Here is a 24078-nt window from a genome sequence, read left to right as displayed (position 1 = left end):
ATAACCTAATCGAAAATTGAGATAAATTTAATGATCTAATTGAAAATTGAGATAAAGTTAATGAGCTAATTAAAAATTGAGATGAACTTCAAAGTATGTCACGTCATTTTTCTGTTATGCAATTTAATGGAACTAACGACAATGATGAATTTGTAAGTTTTAAAATACTTCATGATTTGACTGAAAGCTTTTTTAACTTGGTGACTCAGTTATTACTAACTACAGTGACCAAATAGTCATTTTACCCATAATAATACTCCCTCCGTCCCAGCCATTTGTATACAAATGGTTCGGGCACGGAGGGCAAGAAACATAATAAAATAATAAACTAATGTAACTTTTGTTAAGATAGTGAGATGAGAAAAAAAAAGTGTAATTTAGTGAGAAAAAATATAAAGTTGGTTAATATGGTATTTAATGAATAAAGTGAGTGTAATGAGAGAAAGTAGTGAGTGTAGTTGAATTTTATATTATAAATTTTTTACTATTTTGGATAAGTTTGAAATGTATAGAATTGAATGGGACATTAAAAAAAAAAGAGTATAGAAATGAATGAGACAGAGGGAAGAGGGAGTAGCTAACATTTGACATGAGGGTTCTTTGGCAGCCTCTTTCAGATTGCTACAGCCTAGAGCTGACAGGAGGGTGAGGTTGTGGTGGATCGTCACAATGTTCTTGAAATGGTTGAAAAGTCGTTAATGTCTCACAGGACAAAAACAAAAACTGAGAGGTGATATTTTACTTTAATAAAAGGGTGATGGAGATTGTTTTTGGTTTGAAAGGACTGAATTTAACTACCCCACCTACACATGCAAGTGTACTATCTTGGCTTTAATCGTTCCGGCTCAAGTCCAGTGACCATCCTGTCAAGTTCAGGGCCCTAGGATTACAGCTTTATTTGTTTTGTCTATTGCCTTGAATGATTCTGCTCTAATATGTAAAAACTATATTGGCTAACAAGATTTATTAGCAAACCAAAGATATCATGTTCAATGTTACAATGTATGATGACATTAAAGTCATATTTAACGTGACGATCTCCATGTTAAAAGGATGATGAACAAGTTTATATTTAGCGAGATGATCTGGCATGGACATATTATCAGCTAGATAGCGAATAAGGGTACAAGTTTTATGTTGGACCTTTTTGTGGATGAAGTAGAAAGTAGAGTTATTTAGCGCTGGTACATTGATGGGATAATTGTCATGCATTTGTTATTAGTATTAGTAGCTTAATGTTTAATTTTTGGATAGCGAAGTCATGATTCATTGTATTCTTGTAATTGTGCAAGAATTCTCGTATATGAAGAAGGAAGTCGGAAAAGTCATTACAGTGATTGGAATATACGGTCCATACCCTTTCAAAGAGACGTTGATGCAGAAGGGGCACCGCATTTGCTCCCTAGGGCTGTTCTTTCCTTATCCTAACACTTCTCTTTGGAGTCTCCTTTAATAAATATTCTCTACTGTACATGCATTATGTAGAGAAATTGAGAAAAGGATGTTAATTGTAATTAGTTACACAGAGATAATCATAAAGCAGGGGATTAGTACGGGGCAGGAAGTTGAGGATCTGTTTCTTTGCAGAATTTGGAGGCCATGGAATTGCAGGGGAGACTTTTGATCAAAGTCTTTGGGTTTTTGTCCTCATCATGTAAAATTCCAGCTAGATGTCCTACAAACAATTACTATCCCCCTCCCCCTTGTAATGGGGAATATGAGGTTGCTCCAAACAGATACAAATTTTAGACTCCACACAATTTTCGTTACACATCTTATCCTCCCGCTTCAGTCTTAGCCAATCTTGGCCATTACTTTGAATTCCACTACGAATTTGCTTTGCCTCTATTCATTTTGTGCATGGAAGAGGGGAACTTGATTTTTTTTTTTTTTAATTTCGTGTTTGTTACAATTTGTAGCCATAATCTTTAAAATAAATATGCATTTTTCTTCATATCTTAACTTTTACATAATGCATTTTAAAAAAGAGAAAACGGCATAAATTTGCCTTTTGTTTTAGGGATAAATATCAAGTTCATGACTGATTGCAGCCAAATGACTTAATTTGACTCACTTTACTCACTCATTTAATTAAAATGTACAGGCCGTTAAAAGTCAATGAAGAAATTGGTCAAACTTAACGTTAAACGTTAAGTTTTCCGTCTGACGACACCTGTCGTTGATGTGGCAACACATGTCGCTGAAGTGGCAACACCTGTCGCTGAAGTGGCACATGTCCAAGTTAAAAATTAAAAAAAAAAAGAGAATCAGTTATGTCAAAGAAAGGGAGAAGAAGCGGGAATTGAAAGAGGGGAAGAAATGAAACCCTAATCCTCTTTTTTCTTGGAATCGATCGATTGCTTGCGTTTCTGGGTTGATTGTGGAAGATTGAAGAACAACTGACTGATTGCTATCATCAAAGCACCGTATAAGGTATGTATTGAAATATATATACACACTTACGATTTCTGTATGACATGCATACTGAGTTGTGCTTATTTGACACCATATTTTAGTTATTCAGTTGAACATCATCTCGTGTTTGCTGTTTACTTCGTTTGTTTGTAATAAAAGTGTGTAATCGAAGTTATATAATCTTTGTTATGTAGGAATGTCTTCTAGGGTTACCCTTTATTTACATCACAATGGGGTTTTTAAAGTTGAACCCGTGAAGGGTAATGCTGGGTATGTGGGGGGGTCTGTAGAAGTAATTGAAAATGTTGACATTGATGTAATATCTTACTGGAATTTGAAGATTATGCAGAAAAATATAATTATAGCCCAACTGATTTGTACTACTTCCAAAATGATGGTCATAGCTTCAAGAAAGGTATTAGATTATTATATGATGATGTCTCTATGAGGGATTTAACTAAGCTGTCTCTACCATTAAAAAAAATGAATGTTTATGTGGATCATCAAAATCAATCTACTGATAAACCACCAAATACCGATGATATAATGGATGAAGATGTTAGTGGTTCTGCTGGTGGTAGTGGGGGTCATAGGACAGATGAACATGTTGAAGAAGTAGAAGAGTCTTTAAACGAAAATGATGAATTTAGTGATGAGGACAGTGAAGATTTAGATTATGAGGGGTTGACTGATAAGGAAAGTGATGAAGAGCTTGTGGAGGCAAGAAACCTGAGAAAACAAGTTATATCTGATACCGATAGTGAAGGGAGTGATTATGATGAGGAAGACTACAACAGTGATGAGTTAAGGTCTGATGAAAGTTCAAGTGAAGATGAAAATATCAAACAGGGATACATTGGCATTCCACCTGGGAACAAAAGAAAGAAGAGAACAAAAGTATTTAATCCAGATAAAAGTGAAGGGATAGTAAAATGGGAGGTTGGGATGAAATTTGCATCTATTGAGGAGTTCAGGAAAGTGGTAAGAGATATGGAATTAGAGAGAGGAGAGCTTTGCATTTCATAACAAATGATAGTAAGAGGGTGCAAGTAGGTTGTGAGAAAGGGTGTCGGTTTTATTTATGGTGCAGTAGGCTAGAAAATGCAGGAGGAGCTGTGCAGATCAAGACATGTCTTGATGACCATTTGTGTACAAAACCTTATGAAAATAAACTGGTGAGTGTGAAAGTACTGACAGAGATGTATGGTGAAAAAATCAGGAAGAATCCACAGTGGAAGGTGAAAGAAATGCAGGAAACAATAAGGAAAGAGCTTGAAATAGAAGTCCCTAGGATAAAGTGTTCTAGGGTTAGACAAGCTGCTCTTGTTGGGGTTATAGAGACATTGAAAGACCATTATGCCAGGGTATGGGATTTTGGTTTTGAGATTCTAGAAAATAATCCAGGAAACAGTGTTGACATAAGGACAAACAGGATAACCGATGATTCTCAGAATAAATTTCAAAGGATCTACATATGCTACCATGCATTGAAAGAAGGATGGAAGTTGGGATGTAGACCAATTTTAGGTGTAGATGGATGTTTCCTGAAAACTGTGTGTGGGGGTCAGTTGCTGAGTGCAGTTGGGAGGGATGGTAATAACCAGATGTACCCAGTTGCATATGCAGTGGTAGAATCTGAAAGTACTGAAAGTTGGAGATGGTTCCTTGGACTACTTAGAGAAGATCTTATTCTTGGAAATGGAGTTGGACTCACAGTGATTAGTGATCAACAAAAGGTATGCTTTATTTATTTGCAACTTACATTACTATGCTTTTTGGTTGTTGTTTCATATTGAATGCGTATTCTTATGGTGTAATAAATGCTAGGGACTTGAAAATGCAATGAAGGAGTATCTACCCCATGCAGAACACAGATTATGCACAAGACACTTATACAATAATATGAGAAAAAAGTAAGTAGTTACATTATAAAGATATTTCTATTAAAGATGGCCCTAACTGATTTTGACAATTTTAAGTATTATTATATGTGTAGGTGGCCAACCGGATTAGTTAAAAATTATTTTTGGATGGCTGCATGTGCAACATACCCAGCTGGCTACCAGAAAGCAATGAAAGCTCTTCAAAGGAACTCAAAATCAGCATATGAGCACCTCTCCAAACTGGATCCCAAAAGCTGGTCAAAGGCATTTTTTCAGAATAAATGTGATGCTGACAATGTGGAGAATAATATGTCAGAGTGCTTTAATTCCTGGATAGTTAATGAGAGGTACATTATCTCACAATTATTTATTGCATATTTTCTGATTTCTTTTATATTTATCTGATTTTTTTTAATAATGTTTGTAGGTACATGCCAGTTCTTACAATGTTGCAGGAACTTCATTTCAAAATAATGAGGAGAATCAGGACAAATAGGGAGGCTATGCAACATGCTGACATTGTCATTTGCCCCAGAATAAAGGGTAAGCTTGACATTTCAGTAAAAAACTCTAGAAAGTGGCATGCCAGTTGGGATGGGGACAAAAAGTATATGGTAAAATTTGGCACAAAAGCAGTGACTGTCAACTTAGAAGATAGGACTTGTGATTGTAGGGCATGGGACCTAACAGGGATCCCATGTTCCCATGCTGTGGCTGCTATACATGATAGGAGACATCAACCTATCATGTATGTTTCAAAGTATTACACCAAAGAAATGTATATGAAGTCTTACAATCAAACCTTGCAAGCTTTAAGAGGGGAGGATTTTTGGGAGATGACAGACAAAGCAGTGATGTTGCCACCTGACATTCCTAAGAAATTAAGAGGGAGGCCCAAAAGATTAAGGAGAAGAGAGCATTGGGAGGGGGGTAGTCAAAGTAAATCTACAGAGGGAGTGCCTGGTTTGCAGAAACTAACTAGTGGGAAGAAAATGCATTGCAGTTTGTGTAGACAAGCAGGACACAAGAAGCCTAAGTGCCCCCAGAACCAACAGAACAAGGGGGGAAATGAAGCTGAAAAACAAGATGAAGGTGGTGAAGGTGGCCAAGAGGAAGGAGAATCTGAACAGAGACAGGGACAAGAGGAGAGGCCTAGGACTAAGTTGCCAGTAAGGAGGGCCTTACCAGGTATTGTCATTGGAGAACCAAGGGAAACATCCAAGGTTAAAGCATCTACTGGGAAAGGGAAGGGGAAAGAACAGATGAAGAACAAGTCTCAAACCAAGAGAAAAGATAGGCCCTTCTGGATGGCCAAAAAATGTCAGCAAAAACAAATTGAACCAGTGATTGAGGAGGAAGAATTTGCTGGTCAGCTAGAAGACATCCTTGCAGCCTATGATGACAACATTCTTCATGAGACATATGATGACTTGATTGAGGCTTCTAAAGAAAGCAACAAAGTGCCTAGCAACCATGAAACCTTGACTACTCAACCTACTCCAAGGACTCAGTCATTTCAGGAAATGCTCTTAGGAGCTTGTGGAGGTAAACTATTCATGCCTAATCCTGGGTTTGTGTCAACAGGCCATATGCCAAATGGGACTCCATGTGTTAGTACTCCACCATTTAAACATGGTGATGCACATGTAACTCCTACTATGGCAGCAGATGGACCAAGTACAGAGAAAACCATGGAAGGCCTTGCTGAAGAAGGTGCTGAAGTAGACAGTGGAGAAGAAGGTGATGAAGAATCTGAAGAGGTAGATCATGAAGAATCAGAAGGAGAAGAAGAGGGTGATGAAGTCATGTCTGGAGAAGAAGAAGAAAGCGATGAAGATGAGGTGGAACCAGAACCAAGGAGGAGCAACAGATTATGGTTGAAGACAAAGTTCACTTTTAAAAATACGCCGGATGATCCTGTCAACCTTGATGATGATTAAGGGTTTTTAATTATGAACTTTATATTTTTGGGTTTAGTGTAATCAGTCCCAAACAATGTACTTATGTTAAGTATGGTCAGTTGAATCATAACTTTGGGATGGCTATATTTTTGTCTTAAGTATGGTCAAGTAGACCTCATTTTGGTATGGTTAAGTATGTAAAACTTATGTTTCAAAATTTGAAACCATGTAATGACTGAATGAAGTTATCTACATTAGCAGCTTATTTCACACCAATCTTCATAATGCTATAATTGCATTCATTCCATTCATTTAAATATTGCTAGTACATGGACACTGAGCCATACTGATGCATTACAATTGCACAAAATTCATCAGTGGCAACACAATATGAAGCCATCCACTAACTGAAATTCACACCACTAACATACAAATTACATAACATAGAGCCATCCACTATTAACATTCTTCTTCTGCTGGGACTTCATCACCAACACAGCAATGAAAACAACAGTTACAAATCCAAATATCTTTAGTATCTTCCAATACTTGCCAAATTTCACTTTCTTCTCCCTGTTCTTTTCCTTCTTCTTTGCTACTTTTTCTTCGAGCATCACAATCTTCTCTTCGAGCAACTCTATCTTTGCTTCTAAGTAAATTCTTCGATTATTGAGATGAGTGATAACTTCAGCATTCCTTCCCCGAAACTCCGTATCATACCATTGAAAATAGTCACACCTGCTATCCTGCAAGTTTCAAATTTTAATTTTTTTATTCAAAATTAATTCACTAACATCATCTTTAATGCTATCACAAATGTCTTACTTGGGAGTGAGAACACGTATAAAACCTTCGTCCTGGATTTCTCAAGGACCAAGACGTATACATTTTCCCCCTATCACCACAATCGCAAATGAACCCAGAAGAGCTTCTTAAGGACATGGGGTGAGAAGATCTTGTTGTGCTTGTTGTTGCCATGGAAAAGAAGAACCCTAAAATATTTAGGGGATAAATTACAGAGCCATGGGTTGTATGTATATGTATATAAAGGCCAGATGTAGCCGTTGTACAGTCCACGTCATCTACAGCTCAGCTGATTGGTCTCTGTTCATGCCACATCAGATCTGACCGTTACAATCTTCATTGACTTTTAACGGCCTGTACATTTTAATTAAATGAGTGAGTAAAGTGAGTCAAATTTGTAGTCAGTGACCAAACTGAGTCATTTGGCTGCAATCAGTCATGAACTTGATATTTATCCCTTTTGTTTTAATTTGTATATTGAAGCTAGCACAATTCATTTATCTAAACAACTACGTATATTTAATCTAAAAAAAGTAATAAACATTATGAATGAGCTAAAAAAGGTTAAGTTATTAGAAGCCAAAAAGTAAAACCATAGCACGTTATTAGTTTTTACCTAAAAACTAATAAAATAAAAGAAAAATACAATGTGACAATTTATTGAATGATACTTTTATTATCCATGGTGTTTTACCTGTATAATTTTGACAACTGAGAATTTTAAAATTTTAGATAGTTACCAATATACAAGGAGAATGTAGCTTATGATCATTTGGTTTCTATAAGTATAGCTTAGTTCAAGGGTGACTGGAGATCGTAATCAGGCCTGGTAAAGTAGAAATGACTAAACTTTGTTTCTCCAGGGCAATATTCCTTATCATTGTTTCATATTCATTCTTTCACAACTTAATCACTTCCGGTGCTTCAATTTCCCATGACAACCACAACAGAGAGGCTCTCGAAATTGTGATTGGCGGTGGTTATTTAAGCCCCGCCGAACCTCCGGAGGACTGTCCTCCTCCCTCTCCTCCTCCATGTCCTCCTCCAACTCCTCCTCCTACATGTCCTCCACCCCCACCACCTCCAGGAAACCAACCTTCACATCCACCACAAAAATCGCCCCGGGCAAGCCCGTCCTCTCCACTTTCTGCTAGTCTAATACGTGTTGCAAGGGTAATAAGAAACTTTGGAAAACCAATCGAGTATGATCCCAAACACTACAAGGATACATGGAAAGGTGACGACCCCTGCACGTACAGCGGCGTCATCTGCGACAAGGTAAAAAACAAGCGCACTGCCGTTGGCATCGACTTCAATGGCAACCGCTTTGGTGGCAAAGGAGGCAAACTACTAGACATAAATACAATTGTGGGTTCCATACCTGATCTCATGTTCTTCCATGCAAACTCTAACAACTTTACAGGTGCTCCCGCCAACATTTCCAAACTTCGAAATTTGTTCGAGCTGGATTTAAGCAACAACAAAATGATTGGAGAATTCCCAAAAGATGTCTTGAAAGCAAGTTCCCTCTCATTTTTGGACCTGAGGTTCAACAGTCTAAATGGGACAGTGCCAGCTGAAGCATTCAAACTATACCTCGATGTTCTCTTTCTCAACAACAACCAATTCACCGGGTACATACCGCAAAATTTAGGTGACGTTCGAGCTCTTTACCTCACCTTGGCAAACAATCTATTCACTGGTCACATCCCTAGTAGTATTGGTAATTGTAACAAAACCTTGGTTGAAGTGCTTTTCTTGAACAACAGCCTCACCGGATGCCTACCCTATGAGATAGGAAACTTGAAATTCCTGAGGGTGTTTGATGTGAGCAAAAACCAGTTAACAGGTCCCATTCCACATTCCTTCGAATGCCTGGAGAATATGGAGTTGATGAATTTGTCACAGAATTACTTTACCAATGAAGTGCCTGAGATGCTGTGCAAGCTAGGTAAATTGTCCAAACTTACATTGAACAACAACTATTTTACACAGGTTGGTGCGGAATGCAGAAAGCTGATAAGCCAAAATATGCTTAACATCAACATGAATTGCATCAAGGACCTGCCCAACCAGCGACCTGACGCTGAATGTAAAAAATTCTACTTACAATATACGGCCTGTCCTAATGAGAATTCACTACTACAAAGCATGTCTTGCCCAGTCAAAACGACAGAGTCATCACTGGATAGCGTGCCAAGACCAGCAATGGCTCCGTCTCCTTCTTATGCTGCTCTCGGCATTCACCATTAGTGCACCTAACAAGTATATAATATGTCAAATGCCACTGATACTTTCAGAACCTGTGTATATCTTTCATGTATCAATGTTGTAAGATCTGGATGCAGCTGCAGTGTTGTAATTTAAGTATGTAGTTTATTTTCTACTTGCAAGCATAAAACTCCGACTCTACATCAGTATATGCTGATGATCGGAGGATTATCAATCTTTCTATTTCAATAAGCAGGTGCCCAAGTGCAAGATGTACCGGACTTTCCTAAGTGTAATATTAGATGTCGTATTCATTGGACTATTATTTTTACAGTTGCCTTTGATTCCTAAGTATTAAAATTTCAGTATTGTAAATTAATAATTTCATTGAACGATAAAAAGAAGGTACCAAACCATGATCTACAAATTAGTGTATACCTATACCTATATGAAATTATCATTTGAAGTCATTAAAAAGAAACAGGGTGACACAGACTACTACACAAGTTATAAGCAGAAAGAGGGAAAACTAAATTCTTACCGACTATCAAAATATTGACCGTCTTCAAAAATCAAAATACATCTTCAAAATACACAACCCTCGGTGATGGAAATAAAATGAATCTCTTGTATATATATAATAGGAGAACAATGTGATATTATTTTTGAGATTTTTTATTTTTTATTAAAATAATTATTTTGCTCTTGTATGTGTTGTTTATTGGAAAAATGTTTTTCTAGAAAATCAAACAAGAGCTTGCTATTAAGACCTACTCAAACCTCATACATTTGTTTGTGTGTCTTTGAAAGAATAAATCTTTGATATTGCAATTATTGAGACTTTCTAATAATTTTTAATCATGGTTTTCTTTTATATTTGTTACTTTGTATCGTATTATTATATAATATATTTTAAATTAGCATGTATGTAATATTTCGTTAAATATACAAAATACAAAATAGGGTTAATCAAATTGAAATCAAATATCATATATCTATGATCGAATATTTACAATAGTTTAATAAATATTTTTTATCTCAATTTATTATTGACAATATATATTTAACTTAAATGAATATATACACACACATAGAGAGAAATTATATTATATTATTTGATTTGATCCCTTCTATAATATCTATAGAAAGATAATTAATAATCATGAAAATTGTTATAGAATTACTTTATAGAATTCTAATAGGATTTACAAACCTAAACAAATAGTTATGACAATTGAGTCGAACTTAGAAAATAAATCTCTATATTAGAAAACAATCCATATACTAGAAAACAATCCATATTTGATCTATATCAACACGGCCAACACTATAACATATACTCAAATATATATCTCATACGACAGACATATTATTAATTACACGTCCGACAGACATATTATTAATTACACGTCGTCACCATGGACATATATTATTAATTATACATCGTCGCCACGAATATAACAACCTTATACAGGTTTCAATACAATATTAATGAAGTTGAACGAATATATTGTTGATTCAAAATAAAACAAGTTTCAATTATCATTCACTAATAAATATTTGAACCTACACAAATTACAATTATTATTAATATATCTTTAACTCAAAAATCCAATTTACCTTGCATGATTAAAAATATAAATTTTTTATTACAAAATAAAATCTTTTTGATTCAACAAAATGATACTCCTAAAGCTATTATACTATTATATTAAAAAGATGAGTATAAACCTATTTAATTGGCTATACTCAACATGCACCGAGACGGAAAAGTACATCTCGATGTAATAATAGTAAACATCAGCTTTTACCATTAGATCGTAATATGAATTTTAATGAAGTGCAACAAATGACATTTGTGTTGGAGTTATAAACTGAGATACTCTTAATGCCTGCTTTATGCTGTACATAATACAAGCACCTTATATTTTATTTGAAATACAAAGAGAAGCAAAACTTTCATTTTCGTCCATTTCATTACAAATTAAAAATGAAAAAAAAAACCGGTCTTCAAGCTGACCTTCTTTCCTAATACATTGAATGTTGTCAGACTGACATCATTATGTCACAAAGTTGGTGAGGACTTTACTAACAAGATGCTTCCCATAAACAGCTGGTTCATAATTTTTAGTTCCGCCAGTCCTCTTCGTGCATATATCCAAGGGTTCTATGGCAGCGTCAAAATTTGGCTGATAAAATGAAGCATTATGCAAAAAGGATCACTCAAGAAGGAATATAAAAAAAAACAGGAAACATAAAGGGAAATAGGAATACATCTAGAGAATGAGAGATCAACCTCGTAGAAATAAGCAACACAAACCCGATATTTTGGAGAGCAATTGACAACCCGATGCAAAGTCGACTCATATATTCCATTTGATAGAATCTGGATTACATCAGGTTTAACATAATATTTTGCATATAATGGATGAACTTTCTGTAGCAGAGTTTCCTGCAAAACTATATTACCTTCAGCATATCACCAATGTTGCACACAAATGCACCCGGGATGGGAACTGCTGATATCCACTCACCAGAAAGGTTTCTCACCTTCAGAAGAATAAATTTGACATAGGGACACATATCAAAAAATATTCCAGACACAGGGCATCACCATACATTATGGTACTTGTACTATTTGAATCTGGACCATCAGATATAATTTTCAAGCTCAATTTAGGACCTTTGTGCTCCAAAGGAGTGACGAAAAAAGAACGAATTAGAGGCATTTTAGTAAGAATGGATTTCTAAAGGTACTCGCATGATATCAAAACTACAGATGAAACTTCATTCAATGAGTAACAGCTGTCGAGGTAATAACTAATTAGCAAAGTAGTAGATATGTGTTATGCACGTGGGCTGATTATCATAATAACTTTTAATAACTGAAATTGAATTTAAGTTATATAAATAAATAATTTATAGCCAATATGTACTGAAGTTGAATCCTAGTTGAAAAAAATTCTTTATAGCAAATAAGTAGTATCATTTAAAAGATAAGCAGCATATGAGATAATTGTGCAGACCTATTCCCACAAACGAAAACCCTCCAAATAAAGGAACCTCTCAAAGAAAAATATATACCTATATCAGCTTCCAATAGCAAACTCTTTCACAACAATCACAAAGGGAATAATGGGTCCTCATACACTTGATAATGTGAGAAGAAAGTCTTTTTCAGAAAAATTACTGTGGAGGAATCCCCCTCTCCCTTTCCACTTTTGCACCTTCCTAAAGCAAGTCCAATGCAATGCTATAAGTGGTGCCATTTCCATAATTTGAAATCAAATGCTAAAAATTTCAACTCCAAAGGAGTTCTATCCTTGGATGCAAATAATATGCATATATGCATCTAGCATCCTTGGTTCTAAATTTGAAAGCAGAGATGTATTTATGCATCCATGCCACATCATCAAGTAACCATAAATGACATGCATATTGGTAAACTTTAATTAAGATATAGGAGGGAAAGACAAAAATGAGTTAAATTTGGAATTATTAGGTTTCAAAATGCAACTAGCATTGGAGTTGAAGTTCTATTATAGCACCAAAAAAACACTTTTTGATGCCAAATTATAGCAATGACTATAGTCATTTTGCATCTAGCATTGGACTTGCTCTTAGATGATAAAGCACAAAATGGCAACAGATTCCAGTGCTTTCTCTACCTCTACCTAACAAGAAGCCTATAACGTCTCACGTATACCACCTATTCACCATCCTCATTGACTAATAAGCCCAGTAAAATCAAAGATATAGCAGTCACCCAACACATGAAGCACAATGAGGAAAATACAACATCCGAGATGTATTTAGCAAAAAAAACGTTCCATATTTAGCAAAAAAAAACGTTCCACACGCATATTGCCACCTCGGCACCTCTTGTGAAGCAGCAGGTAGCCACTTATCTCCACCAAACTCACACATCTGGCCACGAGCCTATTGCAGAAGTTAGCATATCTACTATGATAAATTCCTTGGCCAAAATAATAAAGATTAAAGACACCCTCGGAGGTGTCCCCACTTTACAGATGCTTCTAATGGTACTTAGCCAACCCCATCTCAAGATGCATTCTAAATCATTAACAAAGAAAAACCAGCTGCAATACATTCAGCTAGTCTTTGCATTTTTAAATTGTACCTGCATACTAAATTTGCAACTAATCTATTTTGTTTCACAGTTTGTTACACTACTGTTAATTTTAGTTTAAACAATCTCTTCTTGTCATCCACCTTTCACGTTATCATAAATAATTTATCATCAGCTTATATACATAGAATGGCAAAGATGTCCTAAAGTGAAAATGGTGACATTACATGACTGAGGTGATGAAATTCAGCGGAGTCTACAATGGATCGTCACTTTTATTTACTAAATTAGGTGGTTGCAGAAGCACGGTTAACTTATAGCTAATAATGTTCTTTATGTTCTGCTTTAACTTTCTTGATTAAAACGATAAACAAAGTTGGTATATGTAACACAATAAGGTTATTGAATACACACACACCCAGACCAGAAAACAAGAAAGCAAAGAAGTTTGTCAAAGAGGAAGTAACACACAAAGGATAGAGATGACACCTGTAATGCAGTGATATCATCATCCTGATTAACCAGTGTCAACAGCCCTGAACAGCAGAAGACAACCAGAATTGACAAACCAGACATTTAAACTATATTTCATGAAGGAAGCTAGCAATCTTACCATAGTCTGTATGAGCTCCACTGAGTTTATGCGATCGATGCAAAAAAAGAGAAGTGTCAACTATAATGAGTTAGTGACGATAGAAGTATAACTAATTGAGTAGCTTCACTGATTTACCAGCCAATGTCATTATTTGGCAAGTCTTGCCCATCTATACTGGATACCCCGGGGTAACCAATAATACGTAACACCCAAAACGGATCTCCAGCTCGTTTAACCTCTAATTCATCCAAAGATGCACCCAAAGCTAGAGCAATCCCCCGCATTATTTTCCTTGACAAGGCTGTTGGCAACAATATTAAACTAAAGATATGCTGAAACTTGCACCATTTTAAATATGGATTTTAAAAGAGACCCCCCACAACAAAATGCAATTGTTTAATTATGGTAAAGAAAACCTGTGCAAAGGCTAATATATTCCTCCATCACTTCTTCAAAACTTGGAGGATCAACTGGCCTACACAAAGAAATAAACAATACAAAACCTTAATCTCTTTACAATAGTATTCCAAGTATGTAATATATACCTATATAATACACCTATGAAAGAAGACCCTCAAGATAGAACACAAGTTCAGTCAATTACTGAAAAAATGATACATAAAATGATGTTTATAGCATGTAAAGTGCATAATAATTAAACTATTTAGCTAGGAAAAAAACAACAATTCTAAACTAGTACATAACATATTTGTTAACTGATATATTAAAGAATATAGTCCTTACTTGGATTAATGGTCAATTAGTGCATATATGCTACATTAGTAAAAGCTGAAAGATAATATAGCAAAACAAAAACAACAAGTAAATTCTATTGCACACTTGTAGATCAAGCACCGCAAAATTAATTTAAAGCATATAAAACTCACATATATATCTCAGTTTGGGTGTGTTTCCTAGAGAGGTTGAGAAGGAAAGAGGGTAAACAAGTTCATTAAATACTCAATTTAATATAATCCTAATACAGACTTGAATGGTAGTCAATACAATACATACCACTTGTTACAACCTGCTAATGGATCCCCCAGAGCTCCATACATCCCTTGTTTCAGTTCTCTGTAACACTATTCGCCAAAAAAATAAATGAATATCATTCCGTTCCCTTTGTATCAATAATAAAAATCTATATCACAAGCCAATATTTGTGACATTTAGCTTCTTAAATCCAGATCCACTTGTGGTTGGACTAGTATCCTCAAGCGTCAAATTCATGACTTCCGACTTAGAATCCTCAGTAACTCAAGTCGTCTTAAAATTGTAATTTGTTTAAGAGTAGGCAAACAACCCATTATCTTCTGCTGAATATCCACGATTTTCAATCTAATAAGAGATTGCAGTACACGAAGGTAAACTCACATCAATTGCTTCATGCATATCCGGAATGCCTTTGGTTACATTTTCACCAACTCGTTGATATCCTCTGCACTTATACATACTTCATTTAGATAGCGAAAAAACAAGCGATAACTGCAAGTATGTAATAAATAACATATCCAAACCTGTATCCAGTTGCTGCAGTCATTTTAATCTTCAACTTTTGTTCGTAGGGTAGACTGAAAAACTTGTGTGTTAATTTTCTCACCTCATTTACTAGGGACATGGGAATACCATGGCCTGTCTGCCAAATTAAAATATATTAGCAGTTTCTAGAAAGAATAAAAACATAAAAGTGGAAAGAAAAATGCTGCCATCCCAAATTAAACTTTAAAATCTCCATCTTGGGGAAACCAAAAAATGGACACCAAAGTCAGATTTCAACATGGAAGTAACTAAAGAAGTCAATTAACGTCTGACTGAAAGGGAAAACAGGTATAGAACCACACTCAGGAGCAACACCTGTTCTTTTTTTTTTGCTAAATAACAAATGACCTGTTTGTGCCTTTTAATAAAAAAAATTCTAAAAAAGTTGTTCTATGGCAACTTATATCACTTATATGTCACTAGATGTGAGCAAGTTCAATACCTTTCTTAAAAATGACAAAAGTCATTTTCAAATAAGTAAGTTTGACAGTTTTGGATTGGTTACCTTTCATCTTTAAAAGAAATCAATCTCATCACAAATTGATCATGGGCACAACTCCGCCAGAGGTCATTTTCAGTGCTCTTCCAGTACTTCCCTTTTCTAACCTTTCATCCTTTCCCCAAAATCTCATTTCTTCTCTTACTATACTTGCATATTTTATCAATACCTTATTTGTATCCTTTTATTTATTTCAGAATTAAATATTGTAATTTGTTATGTGCAAAACAGTTTTGCAACTTGTATTAACATCTTGTTCATTGCAAGTCAAAGTGGCGTCAAACACTCCCAAAATACAAGTTACTATAGTTAACATATGCATCCTATTCAATAGCCTTTTGAACAGAAAACGAACAAAAGAGTGAAAAAGACATTATTTGTTTTCGTGAGAACAAATTCATTCTTATAAAATAGAGTACAACAGGTGGCTTGTAAGCTAGTTAAACAATACATTAGTCAACAATGAGAACAGTCTTGCATTTATAAACGCAACAAAACGCATAAATGAAATAGTATTACTAGTAGTGAAATTATCGAAGGCGGGGAAGAGTTACCACATAGAAGAATCCAGCTTCTCTGCAAGCTTTATCGAGCTGTCGAACTACTTCCATCACTCCCTGGTTTTGTGTCATATTAGAATCATCCCATTTTTCGACTAGAGGACTAATGTCTACAATCAAAAACACATACACAACTTTAATTTCAATAAAATTACCGTCAAACTATAGTAATCAGCTCAATAATAGAGTCTGATTATAATAGTTTAGCTAAAAAATTGATAAACATACAAGTACAAATATGAAAGCATATTGGAAATTAAAAATCATAATAAAATTTGAAAAAATGGTGCTAAATAATTATTACCAAAGTAGAGGTGAGGGTTTGAATACCGATAAGAGGGATGGATTGGAAGTCGGTGGACATGGCGGTTCAAGCTTTCGTTGCTTTTTGATTACCGGTTGCTGTCAAAATGATACCTTCTGTGATACTGAATCTGAATCAAATTAGTCACTTTTGTAATTATATTCTAATGGATTTTTTTCATGATTATTAAAGGGAGTAAAGAATTGCTAACGCAGAATTCTGAAATTACACTTATGTCCTTAACTTTAGGGCCTGTTTGTCTTATAGCTTATAATTACTTATTAGTTTCTGGTTCAAGGCTCCATTTAATAGACGTGAAAAGTGAAAAATAAAATTGTAGTGCTGGTATTTTGCATTTATCTAGAGTTTACTTTTTATGTTTTTCAAGTTTTGTAAATTTTTTTATAACAGATATAATGATCTGTATTTTTGTATTATTAAAAATTAATATTAAATAAATAAAAATTTATTATGCTTCTGCAGCTATTTGTTGAGTTAATATTAATTATGTGTGACTCAGTTGTGTTTAAAAATTATTTATCTTATTAATTACTTAGTTGTATTATTTAGTTTCTGGTTTTAAAAGGGGTTTTATTGCAGATTTTTTTATAAATACTGAAATTATCTTTAAAATTATTTTTATGACTTTATAATTTCAATAATTATTTATAGGAATTTACAAAATTTAGAAAATTATATCTTGTTAATTATTTATCTCTAAATGATTTTTTGGTTGCATTTAATTGTGGGTCCAATGTTAAATTCAAAAATGTCTCAAAAATCATGAAATTTTTTATTTTACTAGTTTTTAAATATTCCGTGAATTTTAAAATTATTTTGGTAATTTTTTGAGTTTTATTTACCCACAAATTGGTTCGTAAATCAGTAAAATGCGGAACATAATTGGGGCTTGCAGGATTCAGTACACGTGGCAATTGATGTGATACGTGTCAAATTCTCTGTTAATTTCCTATACGTTGCAGTTCAGGAGAAAAGAAAGAAAGAAAAAAAAATATAATAAAACACAACACACACACAAACACAGTCTCTCTTTTTTTCAACCAATATCTTTGCACATCTCTCGCTCGGTCTTTTCTCTCCCTTCAATCCTTTCTATTCTTCCCCCCGTGCTCTCCCCGTGTTCCCCGACGATTCTCCCCTCTTTCCCTTCATTTCTCTTCCCTGTTGTATTGTTGCCTCCGCCGCTTTATTCCGGTTGGTTTCCGGTTGCTTGCTTCGGTTTTAATCCTGCTTGTTTGATATATATACATATATATGTGTATGTGGGTTGTTATTGTCTGTGTTTTGTGTGCCATGTGTTGCCGCCTGATTTCTTCGTTTTCCGACCTGTTTTTCCGACCGTGTGTTGTAATTTCCCGGTTGTGCGAATATTGATTGGGATTTTTTATATTTTCCGCAGGAAAAATTATTTGATTAATTTTCATAAAATAAAGTTAGTTGCGTGGGGAAATTTTAATTATCGGCGGAATTCGCGTTGGAAACCCGAAATAAACGGGCACCTCCGAATTTTGTCGCCGTCAACGATGAATTTCGATGAGATGACGGTGGACCGTGATGATTATTCCGAGTCCTGCAACTATAAAATATTATTTCGAAAAATTTATTTTCGAACGTAAATTAGTCGGGTGTAATTATTATAGTCGTGTAGGTGATTAGACTGCAAATTGTATTGATTATGATTGGTTGTGTCGATATGATATCGACTGGTAGTCCGATAAATAGAGGAAATGCTGCTTGATTTCCGAGAAATTAATTTCATAAATACGAGAATGCATCCCGTAATTATCGGAAATACCAATCGAGTACATATTTATAAAATATTTTAGGAAAACTACTTTCGTATCATGGTGAAATATTTTGGAGTTTATTACGTGTAATAAATAAATATCTGTTGACTCAGTGGAATATTTTGCAAAAGAGTCCGATGACCCTATTTTTCTGAAACGTCAGTTATACGTATTTTCTGAAAATAATTACCAAACCGAATTTCGAGAATGTGAGCCCTACCTGTTTTATGTATTGAGATAGTACGTATAAATACGAGTCGGGTTATGATATCGTAAGAGTAGAATTAATAGTGATGATATGTCAAGAATAAGTGATCGTCTAATTTAGGGTATTTCGATTATGTAGGTTCCAGTCGAAAGGCCCAAGCCCCGAAATCGGTCTAAGGATAACCTAGTGCTCAATAGTTAAAGCTCAGCAAGGCAAGTACCTCTGATCATACCTTTTATGGTTCAGTAATCTATATGAATAAATTGTTGATTTAAATTTTGTACTAGAACAGAACATTTTGAGTTACATATCCCATGTTATTATGAATTTTTCTGTTTAAATCATGTTTTAGGGGAAAAGTAACTTACTGAAATACTTATCTCGAAATTGTGATTGATATTGGAAAATGTTTAGAAATGTGATGTTAAAATTTTGTGATAAAGATTGTTTTAAAAGAGATAGGTATAAATGGATTTGAAAACTGGATAAAAGGGATCAGATATTGGAGTTGCGTAAGAGGCCCGTTATTCGGTAATGGCCCAGCGTTGAAGCGTAAGAGGCTAAGTCGGTTGTGCACACTGTTTGAACCAATTAGTCCAGCAAAATAAAGACCTAGCTAGTCTCTAAGTTCCGGAACACCTATTCTGGATGGCCGCCAGAGCCGTCCAGTGTTGATAGACTTCTTAGCTATCTTCACATGTGAACGTCCAATGTATCTGATAATTGTTTTGTGGTTCCTGTAAAGGAACAAATGATTTTGGTTTTGGTTACTGTAATGAAACAGATAATTTGGAAATGGAAATAGCATGCTAAAATTGGACTCTGGTATTTAAAGAACATATAATTTATGTTACGTTTTAAAGAGTGTAAGATATATTTGTGATGTCATGTCTAATCTGATTTATTTAGTTTCAGAACTTAATATCAGGACTTATCATGACTTACTGGAAATCAGAACTTACTGAAGTCAGAACTTATATCAGAACTTAAGGCCGTCAGGATTTATATCAGGACTTAAGTGCGGGAAGACTTCAGATAAGGAATGCGGCTGATTTATAGGAGAGGATCTGGACTAAACAATAGATGATATGCATGAAGAGTTGGACAACTAGAAGACTTGTAGAAGATAATATCTGATTGATATATTTTAGGAGACAAAATTATATTCCATATCAATTAGAAGATATCTTGTAACTGTGTACTATATAAACACAGCTTAGGGTTTACACTATATGTGTTATCATTCACGAGAACATTATTCATTGTAACCTAGCAGCTCTTAGTGATAGTGTTCATCACTGAGAGAGTAGTTTAACCTACTTTGTAACAAAGCTTATTATATTACTTGATTACTGTTACATACTTGTGTTCTAAATTGATTTGATTGTATAAACACTATATTCAACCATCTTCTATAGTGTTGTGTGACCTAACAAGTGGTATCAGAGCCCTCTGTTGATATACAAACAGTGAGATCCAATTTACAATCATGTTTGACGAAACACAAACTCCACCTAAGCCCACCAAAACTCAAGATACTCAAAACAATCAAACCCACAGTCGATATGAGAGTATTAGGGTTCCCATACTGAGAGCATCTGAGTATCCTATATGGAAGGTAAAGATGGCTATGTTTCTGGAAGCCACAGATCTAGAATACCTTGATAGAATTAATGATGGACCATATAAGCCTACCAAGCTCTCTGTTGCGGTTGCTGATCAACCAGCAAAGATGATACCAAAGGAGAAATGTGATTACACACCTGAAGATATCTCATCTATTGCCAAGGATGCAAGGGTAAGGCATTTGCTGCATAGTGCAATTGACAATGTCATGTCAAACAGGGTTATTGGATGCAAGACTGCAAAGGAAATATGGGATGCTTTGGAGACAAGATGCCAGGGAACTGAAGCCATCAAAAAGAACAGGAAGCTATACTCACACAAGAGTATGAGCACTTTGACTCAAAAGCTGATGAGTCATTAACTGATTTATATGATAGGTTTTCCAAACTCTTGAATGATCTGTCACTGGTGGACAAGGAATATGATCTTGAAGATTCAAATCTAAAATTCCTTTTAGCTCTTCCTGAAAATTGGGATTTGAAGTCTACTATCATAAAAGACAACTATGACCTTGCTGAAACTACTCTTGATAAAATTTATAGTATGCTCAAGACTCATGAACTTGAGATGGATCAAAGGAGCAAAATGCATGGAAGAAAGTCAAAGACAGTTGCTCTTAAAGCTGAGGAGGAATCTCCTAAAGTGGTTGTCTCAAAGAGGGGCAAGGGAAAAGCTCTCATCATATAGTCTGATTCAGAATCATCAAACTCTGATGATGATGATTCAGTATCTGAAAATTATCTAAAGTGGATGTTGATGCAGAGATGATTCAACTGTGTGCTCTTATGGTGAAGGGTATCACAAAGATAGCCTACAAGAAATTCAGAAAGGGCAAGAAGTTTTCTAGGAAAAGTGGAAGTTCTGAAAAGAAAGGGTTCAAAAAGTCTGAAGGCAAAGGAGGAAACTCTGATAAAGGAGACAACTCAAATGTCAAATGCTACAATTGTGGTGAAAGAGGCCACATCTCTCCTGACTGCAAGAAAGGAAAAAGTGATAAAGGCCAGGCATTTATCACAAAGAAGAAAAACTGGGCAGACACTTCAGATTCTGAAGAATAGGTGAACTATGCCTTGATGGCAAATGTGGCGCTCCAAAATCCGGGGTCAGGGATCTCGGAGGCCATGCCATCTCAATCACTATAAACCACATACCTCGCATCATAATATATAAATACTCACACTTTAAGACCCCACACTTACTACACACACACTTATAGGTTATTATCTTTGAAACGAACCATTCATTACTAGAGTAGATCAACCACAAAGTGATAATTATTACAACCCAAAAGTAATTAAGTCTTATCGGGGAATAACCTTTAAGTAAGGCTAGTCCGTTGGTCAAATATACGTTTCTTATTTTTTACCTTACATAAGTCATACTTATAAATAAGCCGAACTAAAAACAACTGAAAACCAATCCAGCTTATTCGGACTACCTGTGGTACAACACCAAACAACCTACAGAACAGCTGGCCATTTCCTACCCGTTTCCTGGCCGTGGTTCTCATGGTAGGCATCTTGATTCACTGTTGTGTTGTGTCAATTTAAGAAAATAAGTGTGAGCTATAATGCCCAGCATAAAAATGTACAGTATGAAAATGACTGTATGATAACTCACGTAAAACATCATATATGATAATTATATTTTATTCGAAAATAGTTTTCCTTGGTGATACACACCTTCTTATGAAAACAATTCTTTAGTGGATTTTATTATCCTGCGAATACCTTAATAGTAAACCCAGCACCTAGGCTTGGGTTACGGTATTGCATCACAATTCTAATTGGAAGAATAGGACATTCACCGGAGCCACCGTATACGATGATCAGTCATACTACGGAAATAGTAACATTTTCTACATGTAGATGGACGATTCCCTTTTATTATTGGTTATCACCCTGGCCGCATTTGGGTCTTTTCTGTGTCTGTCCCTCCCAGGTACACACTTCATGTCTATCCCTCTCAAGACACAGTTTTGCGTCCATCCCTCTCAGGTATGCATACTCCACATATTCATCAGTATATAAGATACCTTCTCATGTGGTAGTAAATTGGTAGTCTCCCCAGTCCACGAAGTACCGGAGTCTACCCCTCCTTGTCCTTGTAAGAATCTCATCATCAATCTAGAACTTATATTGTTCCCCAAGCATATTGCTTGTTGATAGGTACACTTTGATTTGTACGTATTTATATGTACTTCCGAGAATTTTTGGAGGAAGTACTAGAGATGTGAGTTGACCATTGTCAACATATTTGTTATATAAGGGGGAGTTTCTTTTGAAACTATAATCCAAATATTTAAAATAAGTCGAGATAATATTCTCCGACGATCTGAAATTATTCGAATGATTTTCCGAAAATCAGAAAGTATTTTGAATCAGGTTATATGATTTTTAAATCATAATTAAACCATTAAATAACTAATGCTTAATAATCAAATATTTATCATTGAATAATTAAACCTCGAATTTTTATATTTTTAAAAGAATATTTGAAATAATATTCCTCAACTAATTTATGTTTAAGTAATTTAATAATCTTTAATATTTAATCGAGGCTGAAATAAATATTCACTGGAGAATACTTCTCCCATAATAAATGAATAGTAAATAGATATTTATTATTCGAATGATAAAGTATAGTTGAGGGAATACGATCTTTAGAAATTGTTTTAATAAAAGTTCGAGGTGTTTAGTATTTTGTAAGTGGACGTTGAGTCCTTTTAAAGCGTACTGCTATGGACTTTTAATCATCCTATAATATCATCGGGATGATCACCGGGTTGTTATCTTGAAATTCCGACCGACTCACGGTCTTATACTTATACGTCACGCTTAAAGCAGAATTAAACATTCTACGATACTCACTTATCGTACAACATCGCTATATTATGCGAAAAGTTCAATTACTAAGTATCATGGCAAACATGGTTTTATGCAATGATAATAAAACAATCCTTTCACAACACAACAGTAAAGGGAGTTGGGTTCATAAACTTGTATGGGTATCTCGAGGTGGAGGATGTTCTAGGTTCCGCTCGGAAATCTATAATCATAAACACAATTCGTTTCGTTAGGTCCCTTTTGAATTTACGGCTACCCGCACACATGCGCTAATTATTATGCACCCTCTCAACTTATATTACCCTTATTATTCCTTTAAGCCCTTATTCACATCATGGTCGCTTCCTTTTTCAAAGTATCTTAAGTTCATTTTCATTTTCGTCGTCGGCTTCGCTTATGGATTCTACGGTTTCTAATCGCGCGGTCTCGGCTCCGATATTTTATAAAATTGAAAATTATTAATTTCTCTTGAAATTTTTATGGAAGTTAGAAAACTCAATATACTACTCTCTGTAAAAATTTCATGATTTATGAATATTCTTAAGTCGATCCTTTATATTTTCAAAGTTCGTAATTCGTAGCGGTTTTTGTCGCGTAAATCACTTTTAGTAAAACGGCCATAACTTTTGATCCGTAAATCAGAATCAAGCGATTCAAGCGCCTAAACGATCCTTATGACATTATCTATCACAATAAAGGGTTATTTTTCAAGAAACTATAGTTTACATCTTCGGGACTTTCTGCAGAATCTTAAAGTTATGTTTTGTTCATTTTAACGAGATTACGGTT

General features: G+C 34.9%; 2 protein-coding genes across 4 annotated transcripts; one reads left to right on the top strand and one right to left on the bottom strand.

Moving 5' to 3' along the window:
• Positions 1–7778: 7778 nt before the first annotated feature.
• Positions 7779–9547, top strand: LOC141704015 (uncharacterized protein At4g06744-like). Its single transcript, XM_074507360.1, has one exon. The coding sequence runs from the start codon at positions 7844–7846 to the stop codon at positions 9254–9256; it is 1413 nt and encodes a 470-aa protein (XP_074363461.1). The 5' UTR covers positions 7779–7843; the 3' UTR covers positions 9257–9547.
• Positions 9548–10999: 1452 nt separating this feature from the next.
• LOC141704016 (homoarginine-6-hydroxylase 2-ODD-C23.1) lies at positions 11000–17049 on the bottom strand. Of its 3 annotated transcripts, none has more exons than XM_074507362.1 (12): positions 16802–17043; positions 16492–16607; positions 15417–15535; positions 15274–15337; positions 14914–14981; positions 14316–14374; positions 14035–14200; positions 13918–13937; positions 13794–13840; positions 11684–11764; positions 11511–11600; positions 11000–11403 (listed from the first exon to the last, which is right to left on the bottom strand). In XM_074507362.1, the coding sequence occupies exons 2-12, from the start codon at positions 16567–16569 to the stop codon at positions 11275–11277; spliced, it is 921 nt and encodes a 306-aa protein (XP_074363463.1). In that variant the 5' UTR covers positions 16570–16607; positions 16802–17043; the 3' UTR covers positions 11000–11274. The 3 variants fall into 3 exon arrangements, 2 of the variants coding, with proteins under 2 accessions (XP_074363463.1, XP_074363462.1); XM_074507361.1 differs by having other exon boundaries at positions 16828–17043; XR_012567794.1 differs by lacking the exon at positions 11000–11403 and adding an exon at positions 12299–12445 and having other exon boundaries at positions 11565–11600; positions 16828–17049.
• Between the last annotated feature and the right edge of the window lie 7029 nt (positions 17050–24078).

This window comes from Apium graveolens, unplaced genomic scaffold, assembly GCF_009905375.1.
Source record: "Apium graveolens cultivar Ventura unplaced genomic scaffold, ASM990537v1 ctg7311, whole genome shotgun sequence".
Taxonomy (NCBI): Eukaryota; Viridiplantae; Streptophyta; class Magnoliopsida; order Apiales; family Apiaceae; genus Apium; species Apium graveolens.
The sequence above is the reverse complement of the archived record's forward strand: the minus strand, read 5'-3'. Positions and strand labels throughout refer to the sequence as shown.